Source organism: Natator depressus, chromosome 10, assembly GCF_965152275.1.
Source record: "Natator depressus isolate rNatDep1 chromosome 10, rNatDep2.hap1, whole genome shotgun sequence".
Taxonomy (NCBI): domain Eukaryota; kingdom Metazoa; phylum Chordata; order Testudines; family Cheloniidae; genus Natator; species Natator depressus.
The window spans coordinates 59311264-59324341 of record NC_134243.1 but is presented as its reverse complement, the minus strand read 5'-3'; the positions used below and the strand labels follow the sequence as shown (position 1 = coordinate 59324341).

Below are 13078 nucleotides of genomic sequence, written 5' to 3'. Positions count from 1 at the left end.
CCCCAAATCATGGCAAAGCAGCAAGGAAATACATGAGTTTGACTTCACAGATTTTCCAGGAAACTGACACTTTGTGTAGGACATTTTTTGAAGGGAGAGGGGAGCTTCCCTACACTCACACCAAATTCTGTGTGGATTCCAGAGAGCCACTTTTATGGAGGAGTTACAGGACCAACTGAATGTACTACATTTTATAGCAATTTATTTGCTCTCTATTTTAAATGTGCCCTTCTAGATTACAGATAAGAGGCATAAAGCTATTAAACACATTTTAGAACGTGAGAAGCAAGGCCACTTGTTCTTGTTTACAGTATTTGCTAATTTTTTTTTTCAAAATAAGTATTAACTTCCATAAATACAGCCTAATGCTAAGTAGCTCATATAAATAATATAGTGCAGTTTTATTATCATCATCCATGAAATACCTGCTCAAAGAGATCTTTTAAAGGTATTAACGTACAAAACCAGAGAGACTGGAGAAGTTCATCACCCAGCTGTCCAGCCATTACCATTCACGACCTGTTTGATACTAAAAGACTTAAAGCAGGAGTTCTCAAACTGGGGATCGGGACCCCTCAGGGGGTCGCAAAGTTATTACATGGGGGGTTGCAAGCTGTCAGCCTCCACTCCAAACCCCGCTCTGCCTCCAGCATTTATAATGGTGTTAAATATATAAAAAAGTGGTTTTAATTTATAACAGGGGTCACACTCAGAGGCTTGCTATGTGAAAGGGGTCACCAGTACAAAAGTTTGAGAACCGCTGACTTAAAGGGACACAGTCAACTTGAAATCTAGTCAATTTAAAAAAAAAAAAATTAAAAGCAGTTTAAGGTTCTATGGCTGCTGACCCTCCCAGTCCTCCTGTGGTTTCAAAATTACATTTTCTTATTTTTAAAAATTGTGTATTTCCCCCTCCAGTAAAAGACTCATGTGAACAGGGGAAAGACTGAAGACTATACACCAATTGCTACAAAATGCACGAAGTACACAGACTGAAAAATCTTTTTTTTTTAATTTTGGTTATTTTACAGTAATCTGAGGTGTTATAACAATAATAGATAAATTTCAGTGTTATTTTTAAGATGACATCCCTATAATAACAGAAACAGAAATAAACTTTGTACATGGTATGTTTTACCAATACTGTATTACAAACTTCTAAGAAAGCTGCCCGAGTCTTTCATTCAGCTATTACTACTACTGTTATTTGACATTTATATTATGATACTCTCTAGAGACCTCAACTAGATTGGTACTCCACTGTGATAGGCAGTGAAGGAAACATATTAAACAACAGTTCCTGCCTGAAAGAGCTTACAATTTAGTGAGCTTTGGAGAATCTCCCCTATAGTCCTATAAAGTCAACTGGCATCTTCTTACCGACTTCAATGGGCTTTGGATCAGACCCCAATACCCAAGGTATCAACAGCGAAACTACTGTAATTTTACTCTTGTTTGTGATAACCAACTACTTTAAAATATGTAGCTTCTTATGATGAAAATATAAATAAAATACACAGGGCATAATCTTGAAAAAATTGGATGGAAGATTTTTTTTGAAAATTATTATTTATATTAGCAGCCAGTCTACAAACTGAGGTTATCTAGAAATGTAATCTATTGTAATGGTTTTCCAAACCTTTCACAGTAATGACAAAGCTATCATTTTACTTCTGTCTTTTTACGATTTTGTTGGCAGTAATTAAGTAGAAATTAGTTTGTCTACTTCCAGAGTCTTGGTTCTTCTGTCTTGAAAGAATGTGCTTAAAAATATTCTGCTCCATCCCCCGCAGCAGAAGTTATGATGCAATTGGCTGCATTCTCCACAACTGCACAGTTGTGTGGGGAACTCCACAGGAGTCAGTGCCATTTGAGGTAATTATAGGGTGCACATGAGATAAAGCTCCTGTAATGGCATGAAATCTAACACAGGATTAAAAGAAATGGGTATGTGCATGTAGAGATATGAAGGAAAAGGAAAACTGAGTGAAAGAAATGACATTCTTCTAGTTTTAATCTTAGAGTATTTAGATACAAGTAAAAGGAAATTCATTTTATTCAATATATATTATTTTCTTAATTTGACAGTGTCTTGACTGCTGTAACCAAATTTGACAGTCTCTTTTTAAAACAGTTTATTCACATCACCGTATACAATGTGCAGCTCCCATTGAAGTTAATGGAGGAATAAATATTCAGGGTGCAAAATAAAGATTTTTGATAACTATTGGTTTCTGTCTCTTATTGGTAATACAACAGAAATGTAAAATACTATATGTCCAATTCACCAAAATTTGAGTGTTGGAATAAAACCGATATCCAACGTACAACAGCATAATAATAATTCCATTCTACATATAACTGCAAAGTTCTTCCATCTTGAAACAAGAACTGTCAGACCAGAAAGATCTGAATGAATGTTAACAAAGAAGAATGACTAACCAGTGAAAAGTAATTATTTTTAGCTAATTATGTTCCACTTTTAGCTAGGGAAACTGAGGATTCTGTTCTACAGGAATATCCTATTTCTGATGTACAAAAAAAAAGTCTCAGAATAAATAATTAAGGTAAATATGCTATTGCAGGATCTTCATGGGAATTTATATTACTTCTACTAAGCAGTCTTCAATTATAATAGCAATTATTTTCTGCTTCCTCAGATCAACATATTTCTATGAAAAGATTTCTGACAACTCACAATTCTGTAATGCTAATTTACTTACTGTACTGTGATACTAGTATTGTTTGAATTCCCAGGGCATGATGTGAACACACTGTTCTGTCTGTGCACCTGCACTGTTTTACTAAAACCAATCTCTATATTTGGTTTTGTGCTCTACGAATATATTATTGTTTTTTCTCTTATAAGTATGACGTTTTGGCTACAGATAAAGTAGCATAGTTCCAAAACAACTTAAGTAACATTCAGCAGTGTAAACTATCACATCATTTATGAAATATAATACATTTCATTGGTCACAAGCATGTATGGAGATGATGAAACAGATGGAAGTTGGGAAATCATAATGCATAATATTCAAGATCTAAGAGCCAATTTCTCATTTGACTGAACATACATAAGATATATTAAAGTAATAAAACAGTGTCTCCTTTTACTGACCAATATAGTGAGCAATTCAAGATCCTCTTGCACCCAGCTGTAAATCATAGAATATCAGGGTTGGAAGGGACCTCAGGAGGTCATCTAGTCCAACCCCCTGCTCAAAGCAGGACCAATCCCCAATAAAATGCTACAAACACGTATATACCCATTCACCACGAGGGGTGGCCTGCTATTCCATTTCTTATTTAAACGTTACCACGATGAAACAGACTAAAGTAAAAGCAGCACCATTTGGCAGACATGGCAGAGGAAATTTGTTTTCCAGAAAAAGTGCCCAGCACCCAACACAGAGTAGTAAAACCATAGGATTCCCTCTGATGGCCCTGCCCTTTGCCAACAGCAGAGGTGCTTAGCTGTCTTCATCCTGAACCCCCCTTCCCAAAAGCTGACATTTACCCTTACAAAGCATAGCAAAGAGCAGCAAGAATAGTTACATAAGTGATCGTGTCATTACATGGGTACTGCCCAAACACGCGCTTACCACGTACAGCACGGACGTTTAAATACTAACCCGCTGCCTCGAGCCACGCTGTCTGCTCCCGATTCTCAAACCCGGGCCGCATATTCTAACCCGGGGCAGTCTGGGGCCAGCCGGGGCCCTTCTCGCTCACGCACAGAAACCAGCGCCCCGCCCGTTATCTGCTCCCCTGCCCGCAGCTCCCTCTCGAAAGGGCCCTTCCCCCGACAGCGGGCCCGAACGAGGAGAAGGGGGAGGCGGCTGGAGGTGCGCAGCGCTCTGCCGGGCAGGGAGCTAAGGGGGTGCCCCCCGAGGAGCGCTGTCACTAGGGAGCCAAGTGGGGAGCGGGTGGCGCAGTCGCACCATGGGCTGAGGGACAAGCCGAGATACGCTTCCCGAGCGAAAAGAGGAAGGAAGGAGTCGCCTGCCGCCCACCTCGGCCGAGCGGCCCCTCGTACCTGAGTGATCGGGCCCGGCGCGGCGCCCCCCGCCGCAGCCAGCCAAGGACGTGGGACGGGGGCGCCACGGGCTCGCGCCGCTAGCTCCTGATGCCTTCACAAAACAACAAACAACCAGCAGCAGGGTAAGCGGCGCCTGCGCATTGCTACTGCGCCCCAGCACCCTGGCAAGTGTAGTCCGCTCCCCGCTCACTCACTGCGGGCCGAGCCCGAGGGGAACTACAGATCCCAGGCAGCAAAGGGGCGGCGGCGCAGAGGTCAAAGGGCAACGAGGCTTGTCAACAAAGGAACCGTCAGCGGCTCCTTGAGGGGCTGGTGCTATGGCAACGCCGCACGCCCCCGACGCCTGAGCTTTGCGGAGCTGGGGCCACTGTCCAGAGCCGGCTGCAGCGCTTTGGACAGCAGCAGCAGCGGCGCCGGCGGCCAGGCTGAGGCGGACCGTGGTAAGCAGCGGCAGAGCGCGCGCGCCGGCCCGACCTGTCGCGGTGGGTAGTTGGCGCCTGTTAGTCTCAGAACTTGAGAGGTGGGGTAAGGCCGCGGCCCCACTCCTGGCGCTGTAAGCGATTGTCCGTCCGTGCCCGGCTCGCCGCGGCGCCGGAGCCGGAGGCACAGGCCGCATTTCTCAGCTGGAGGAGGCAGGAGAGGGTAAAGTCCGTGTCGTGTCCTGGCTGTTTCACCAAGTCCCGGCTGTGCTCCTTGGAGGCATTTTAAAGATGAGGAAGAAAGGGATAAAAATAACCCTGTTACGTAAAGCGGGCATTTACAAAATCGGATCAGGAGACGAGACATTCCCATGCACTTACTTTTAGTGCCAGTCAGTGGGCACGGATATTAAACAGCCAATGCAACTCGGAGAACCTGACAGTGAAAGTGGCTGTGTAAACTACAGACTTCATGCCAGTTTACTGGCTCATCTGAAAGGAATGCAACAAGCAAAAAGATTAGTAATAAGTAAACTGGATATTTAAAGTGTTGTCAGTTTTAATCTACCATTGTATTAGCAACAGAGGTAAATTAATGGTTTATTCAGGATTTTTTTAAATTGACAGTATCCCACTTACACCTAAAGTTTAATCTAAACCAATGAATTTATATGTTAGAGAGACAAGGTGAGGCAATAACTTATTGGACCAACTTCTGTTGGTAAAAGACAAGCTTTTCAGCTTACACAGAGCTTTTCTTCAGCTCAGCTGAACCTCTAAAGGTCACCAGGCTGGAATGACTTATTTCATCAAAATGAATTAATACAATTCTGGATCAGTTCTTACATCACCATAGTATCAGCACACCCTCCAGTCATGCATTAAACCACATGACTAACATCTGTCATACATGTTCTCTCATCCTCTCCCTAGGGGGAGAAGTGTACAGTAGAGTGTCTTGTTTTGGTAAGGCTTTTTTTGTGGATGGTAGGAAGGAGTTAATATGCAAGTTACATATTTGTTAGAAAAGGCAATACAAAGAAAACCCCCCAACCTTTCACTTGAGAAATTTAGAATATAGATTTTAAAAATATATTGACAAGGGATCAGTTTTGTCAGTTCAAACAGTAGAAATTGCCTTCTCTCTGAAAAAAAATTACTAAACCACCTATCTAAACTCCACCGCAAAACAGTTGTTTATAGAAATACAGAAGTTCAGCAAGTGAATCCTTAGTACACACACGCCTTAGCGGGCAGGGGGGGGGAAAACTATCCTTTTGTCAACTTCATTTGAAGAACAGCAGTATAGAAAAGTTCATAGGGACTGGCATTTCAGTAGTTTTCTTCTCTAGAGTCATTAGTTTGTTATCATGCATTTAAAAATAAATAAATAAAATAGAAAATCAGCACTTAGCTTACCTTTCATATAACACTTACCAGTTAGAAAAGGTTGGTAAAGTAAATGTGGCAACCCTTATATTCTCTTATAAAGGCAGCAATTTTGCACTGATATGATTTTATACATGTTCAAATCACTGGATAGATATTCAAGCCTCTGTAGACTCAGGAGTAGCCCCACATCAGTAATGAAGGGTGCAAACCCCAGCTTGTCCTTGTCTAGTTATACTTAGTTGCACTGGTATTGAGTCCTATGCCTAGTGCTGGCCATTGATTGCTGAATCATAGGACTGGAAAGGACCTTGAGAAGTCATCTAGTCCAGTGTCCTGCACTCATGACAGAGCTAAGTATTCTCTAGACCATTCCTGACAGGTGTTTGTCTGACCTGCTCTTAAAAATCTCCAATGATGGAGATTCCGCAACCTCCCTAGGCAATTTATTCCAGTGCTTAACCACCCTGACAGTTAGGAAGTTTTTCCTAATGTCCAACCTAAAGCTCCCTTGCTAAAATTTAAGCCCCATTGCTTCTTGTCCTATCCTCAGAGGTTAAGGAAAAACATTTTTCTCCCTCCTTGTAACAACCTTTTACATACTTGAAAACTCTTATATCCACCCCCCCCACCCCCGTCTTCTCTTTTCCAGACTAAATAAATCTAATTTTTTCAGTCTTCCCTCATAGGTCATGTTTTCTAGACCTTTAATCATGTTTGTTGCTCTTCTCTGGTCTCTCTCCAATTAGTCCACATCCTTCCTGAAATGTGGCATCCAGAACTGGACACAGTACTCCAGTTGAGGCCTAATCAGCACAGAGTAGAGCGGAAGAATTACTTCTTTAGTGCTAGAATAAATTACCTAGGGAGGTTGTGGAATCTCTGTCATTGGGGATTTTTAAGAGCAGGTTGGTAAAACACCTGTCAGGGATGGTCTAGATAATACTTAGTCCTGCCTTCCAGGTCCCTTCCAGTTCTATGATTCTCATGTCTTCCTTACAACACGCCTGCTAATACATCCCAGAATGATGTTGGCTTTTTTTTGCAACAGTGTTACACTGTTGACTCATATTTAGCTTGTGATCTACTATTACCCCCAGATCCCTTTCCACAATACTCCTTCCTAGGCAGTCATTTCCCATTTTGTATGTGTGCAACTGACTGTTCCTTCCTAAATGGAGTACTTTGCATTTGTCCTTATTGAATTTCATCCTATTTACTTCAGACCATTTCTCCAGATCATTTTGAATTTTAATCCTATCCTCCAAAGCACTTGAGACCCCTCCCATCTTGGTATTGTCCGCAAACGTTATAAGTGTACTTTGTATGCCATTATCTAAATTATTGATGAAGATATTGAACAGAACCGGACCTAGAACTGATCCCTGTGGGACCCCACTCGTTAAGTCCTTCCAGCATGACTGTGAACTACTGATAACTACTCTCTGGGAACGATTTTCCAACCAGTTATGCACCCACCTTCTAGTAGCTCCATCTAGGTTGTATTTCCCTAGTTTGTTTATGAGAAGGGCATGTGAGACAGTATCAAAAGCTTTACTAAAGTCAAGATATACCACATCTACCACTTCCCCCCCATCCACAATGCTTGTTACCCTGTCAAAGAAAGCCATCAGGTTGGTTTGACATGATTTGTTCTTGATAAATCCATGCTGACCTTTACTTATCACCTTATTATCTTCTAGATGTTTGTAAACTGATTGCTTAATTATTTGCTCCATTATCTTTCCAGGTACAGAAGTTAATCTGACTGGTCTGTAATTCTCTGCGTTGTCCTTATTTCCCTTTTTATAGATGGGAACTGTATTTGCCCTTTTCCAGTCTTCTGGAATCTCTCCCGTCTTCCATGACTTTTCAAAGATAATCGCTAATGGCTCAAATATCTCATCAGTCAGCTCCTTGAGTATTCTAGGATGCATTTCATCAGGCCCTGGTGACTTGAAGACATCTAATTTATCCAAATAATTTTTAACTTGTTCTTTCCCTATTTTAGTGTCTTCTGATCCTACCTCCTTTTCACTGGTATTCACCACGTTAGACATTCAATCACCACCAACATTCTTGGTGAAAACCAAAACAAAAAAGTCATTAAGCACCTCTACCATTTCCACATTTTCTGTTATTGTTTCCCCCCCTCCTCATTGAGTAAGGAGGCGTACCCTGTCCTTGGTATTCCTCTTGCTTCTAATATATTTGTAGAATGTTTTCTTGTTACCCTTTATGTGTCTAGCTAGTTTGATCTCATTTTGTGCCTTGGCCTTTCTAATTTTGTCCCTACATAGCCGTGTTATTTGTTTATATTCATTCTTTGTAATTTGACCGAGTTTCCACTTTTTGTAGGACTCTTTTTTGATTTTTAGATCATTGACGATCTCCTGGTTAAGCCAGGATGGTCTCTTGCCGTACTTCCTATCTTTACTACGCAGTGGGATAGTTTGCTCTTGTGCCCTTAATAATGTCTCTTTGAAAAACTGCCAGCTGTCTTCAATTGTCTTTCCTCTTAGTCTTGCTTCCCATGGGATCTTACCTACCAACTCCCTGAGTTTGCTAAAGTCTCCCTTCTTGAAATCCATTGTCTTTATTTTGCTGTTCTCCCTCCTACCATTCCTTAGAATCATGAATTCTACCATTTCATGATCACTTTCACACAAACTGCCTTTCACTTTCAAATTCTCATCCAGTTCTTCCCTATTTGTCAAAATCAAATCTAGAACAGCCTCTCCCCTAGTAGCTTTCTCCACCTTCTGAAATAAAAAAATGTCTCCAATAAAGGATATTCCAGAGTGTAGAAAAGGCCTAATCTTTGCAATACCACTGCGAAATAGTTGAGTAAACATTAATATCCCTATTTTACAGATGAGGAAGCACAACAAAGTACAGGAAGTTATTTGCCCAAGCCATGCCACAAGGCAATAGCAGAACCAGCATTAAGCCTCCTGACGCTGGACCTTGTGCTCATTCCTCCTCCACATCACACTGTCTTGAGCCAAGCAGTAATGCATACACAGATTAGACTGTTTTAGTGAAGCTGGAAATCTCAGCAAGGCATCAATCTTATGCCATATTTGAAAAAATGAGGGAAACTTTCACCTTTGACAGCCACATCAGATCTTGGTTAGAATAGCTCATCCAAGGACTGCCACGTCTAACAGTTGTCTAGTCCCGAATTATAGAATCGGGATAGGATTAGACAAAGGGTCTATGGCAGTAGTTTTCAAACTTTGGGTTGTGACCTGGAATGCACGGCACTGGGTTGCCTTGCTGGCAGCCAGCCAGTAAAAACTAATAGTCCCTACCTGTTCTGACACTGCACTGCACCCCGGAAGCAGCCAGCAGCAGGTCCGGCTCCCAGGCAGCGGGGCCACAGAGCTCTGCGTGCTGCCCAAGCACCGGCTCCGCGCTCCCATTGGCCAGGAACCGGGCAATGGAGCTGGGGCAGCGGGCAGTGCCTGAGGGCGAGAGCCGTATGGAACCGCTTGTGTGCCTCTGCCTAGGAGCCGGACCTGCTGCTGGCCACTTCCGGGGCTCTGCGCAGTCCACGGTTCCAGGGCAGGTGGGAACCCTGCCTCTGCACCCCGGCTGCACCGCTGACCAGGAGCCGCCGGAGGTAAGTCCGTGCCCCAACCCCTGCCCCAGCCCCCCCAAACCTCTCATCCCTGACCCCACCTTAGATCCTGCACCCCCAGCCCTGACCCCCTCCCGCACCCTAACCCCCTGCCCCAGTCCAGAGCCCCCTCCCACATCCTGAACCCCTCATTCCCAGCCCCACTCCACAGCCCTCATACCTGCACCCCAACCCTCTGCCTCAGCCCACTCCCAAACCCCTCATCCCCAGCTCCGTTGGGTCACGGGCATCAACAATTCTCTTCAACTGGATTGCCAGAAAAAAAGTTTGAAAACCAGTGGTGTATGGAACCTGAACCCAACCTTCAGTCTCAAGGGAAAAGATTTCTTCCCAATGTTCCATAGTGATATCTAAAATGTTTTTTTTTTCTTTGAGACAGTAAAGAACACTAATGCTAGATATATTTCAACTTTAGTGAATGCTATAATTCAAGCAAATGGCTGCCCAGGACAATAGTCACCATGTCACATCTGATAATTGTTAGTAATGAACAATTACTGATTATTTAATTCTATGGAGTACTCTTTACTATGGAACGGAGCCTTCACAAATAAACTTATGTCCATGGATATGACTAAGGTATGGTATTTTTAAAAAAATATTCCAGGATTATCAGGTATCTGCAATTTTCCACACATTCTAAAATTTCATTTGAAAAAAAATTCTATCTCCCCTCCAATATAATAGGCCCTCCACAATATAAACTATAAATGCAGCCCTTCTACACTGACAGAAAACTAGAAACAGTAGAAACAAAGATGTGAATTAGCTGCTCCTTCACTTCAATGCCTACACAGAGGATTGTATCAGTAAATTACTAGACTACTCTAAAATTACACTTACTTGGAATCAAGCCATTTAAAAATAAATGTAAAACTTTAGGACAACGTTTAGAATTATGCAAAATACCCCTTCTCCCACAAATATAAGCAGCATTGTTTAGCCCCTTCCCCTGTGCAAATTAATCTTTCTGAATTATTATACTGAAGCTGTAACATGCTGTGTTATCATTATTATTCCTCCTTCCCAAAAATCTAACCCACTAAGAAGGTATTATAAATTTGAGTGAAAGAATGAGTCTGAATCTAAGCATGGGTTTCGCATGCTACATAACCCTCTTTTCATTGTGCCACTTTTTGCTGAAGCTTACCTACTTACCATCTTTAAAATAGCACACCACTAAAGTAACTGGATCCAGGTAAATAGCTGAATAATATGTAAGTGACCTGTACAATGCACTGCAGAAGCATACAACAAAATTCTGTGAAAGTTGGGAAAAATTCCTTTTAGTTTCATGACTTTTTTGCCCCTGCAGCTTTCTCCTGCAGGAAACACATTACTTTCCATACACAAGTAATTAAACTAATAATATACTTATGTAGTGATCAGATTCCTAATATCTGTTTGTTTAATAAAAACAATGATTTAATATGAATCTAACTGAAATATAATTTTGTCCTTTTATTTATAAAGAGAAGAAACTCATCAAAATTATCTCTTAATTAGGAAAAGAAAATGACTTCTGCTGAGATGCTACCATCAAGTACCAACACGGAGAAAATCAAATCTGTTCAACTGCCTTCCTGTGCAAATCCTGGCAATCCTGTGTTTTCCTGTATGTTGGACCCAAAGACACTCACTACCAATAATTTCTTGACAAACCCTCAGCTTTTACTGTTTAAAACAACTTCAAGTGAATATGGTGCTATACCACCTACCTCCCAAATGGTACCATGTACCTACCGTCCACAAGATGAAACATTTACAAAACATTTGTTAATTTGTGGTTTGACTCAACATAATTATATAAACACTGCTATTGACAGAAGTAGGGTATATGACTACCCAAATATGCAGCATACTCTGTAAAATTGTACTATCTTACTTTTCTCACGTATTTACTGAAATACTACTCATTTTAGTTTTGGGAAAACAAAATGCAGGCCTGTTAGTTTTGTTGTCCATTTTGGGAGTAAAGTGTCAATACGTATTACAGTAAAACGCTTTTTTGATCCTTGTAGTAAACAGGATTTTAAGTGAGTATTTGTTAATACATTTCTGTGCATCAACCCATACATGAATAAAGTATATCTCTTGAAATGAATGTGTTAAACACAACACTTCTTGTATATTAAAGAGCTAAGTGCAACAGAAATTCACTTAAGAGGATAGATCTTTGAGATTAATGTTCAAAACAAGTGTCAGATCCCATGTTACAAGGCCAGACTATTTTTTTTTAAATTGATCAAATCCTGCCAATATTTCCACCACCTGCAACCCCAAGGAAGCCAATAGGGTAAGTGAGTGCAGAATTTGTCTCAACATAATTTTGATGTGAGTAGGTTGTCCTTTAACAGGTTTGTGCTCTGCTTCAGTCTTAGAATTTGTACTGTGCAACTTACGCAGAGACAAATTCTGCAACTCCTTCCACAGTTGAGGAAACTCAAAACCTTAAAGCTGTTCCCAACCTTTTTTGTGTAAAGTGGAGTTGGGACTGTACAGTTCTGCATGGAGAAGAGGTTCAGTGGTAAACTTTCTGCACAAAACATGGGGAAAGTATTTTGCATAGGTCAGGATAACAGCCAGTGGATCTGATAAACGCACTGATCGACTAGAACATAACACAAGTATAAGGGAGGTGATACAACAGTTTGCAGCCAACCTACTGGCTGTAATGTAGTGTCCAAAATCAAGCTGTGCACACTGCCTCTGAGTTGCTGAAGGGGGGATGCCATCTATTCTTATCAATGTAGTTTTCCCCATGTACAGCCCTTTGAGGTTTGCATGTGAGACAAATGTTTTAATCTATAGGCACTGTTACAATACACACCTTAAAATACTAATTTAGACTGAAGGGTGCATAAATATGAAAACAAAAGTAACTGAACTTCTATATTTGACCATATTTTTAGCAGTGGGTAAATGGGAATTCAGTCACACAAATCTTTGTTAGGTACACACGTGTTTGCTTGATAAATAGGGGTTTTGAAGGCACAAATATAGAGATTGGGTTGAGGGCAGCTAAAAGTTGGGTTGGGAATTTTATGCAAGAATGGTTCATTTTGTCCTCATATGTAAAATATAGTCTGAACAGAAGATTAAATATAAATCACATGCTCTGGAATAAAACATTCACTGCATGGAACAGACAGCTCAGAGGAAAGAACACAAAGAATAAATGAAAACTTCAGGCAGATAATACCTTGTGAACATCAGTAAACTGTGTCTTTAGGTCCCAAAGAAGTGGCATTCAGAATAAGTGAGAAACAAAAAATTACATTTAAGCAAAAATGGGTGAATGCTAATCACAGCCCTGCATTAGGGATAACAAACAGATGGAGCACTGGGAGGCATTATGCACAGCTGCTTCACTATGCTTAAAGAGAGCGTAATATAGTGTCTGCTAACTGGTTCTAAGGAATGGTAGGGCCCTCTTGCATAAAATTCCCAGAGTGTCAGAAATTCCCTAATTGTCAAATCAGGAACAAATTAGTAACCTAAGAAATTCAGAATGAGATCAAGTATTGCACCATAGCTGTTCGCCATCAATGCCAAGCATACTCAGAAATAACAGTCAGAAGTTTA

At 41.2% G+C, this 13078-nt stretch overlaps 2 protein-coding genes across 5 annotated transcripts in view; one reads left to right on the top strand and one right to left on the bottom strand.

The window, feature by feature from the left end:
* Positions 1–4230, bottom strand: part of CCPG1 (cell cycle progression 1) — a 56393-nt gene extending 52163 nt beyond the window's left edge. The window contains exon 1 of one of the 2 annotated variants that reach the window (XM_074966303.1): positions 4040–4230. Coding sequence is in view for 1 of the 2 variants with exons in the window: in XM_074966302.1 (XP_074822403.1) it covers positions 3636–3687 (52 nt within the window). In the remaining variant the exon portion in view is untranslated. Of the gene's footprint in view, positions 1–3635; positions 3762–4039 lie in introns of those variants that run through there. The other variant, XM_074966302.1, reaches the window with a different exon arrangement.
* PIERCE2 (piercer of microtubule wall 2) lies at positions 3738–11571 on the top strand. 3 transcript variants are annotated; one of them, XM_074966311.1, is made up of 2 exons: positions 3738–4524; positions 11000–11571. In XM_074966311.1, the coding sequence occupies exon 2, from the start codon at positions 11009–11011 to the stop codon at positions 11360–11362; it is 354 nt and encodes a 117-aa protein (XP_074822412.1). In that variant the 5' UTR covers positions 3738–4524; positions 11000–11008; the 3' UTR covers positions 11363–11571. The 3 variants fall into 3 exon arrangements, with proteins under 3 accessions (XP_074822412.1, XP_074822411.1, XP_074822413.1); XM_074966310.1 differs by having other exon boundaries at positions 3747–4482; XM_074966312.1 differs by lacking the exon at positions 3738–4524 and adding an exon at positions 4532–5048.
* The last annotated feature ends 1507 nt before the right edge of the window (positions 11572–13078 follow it).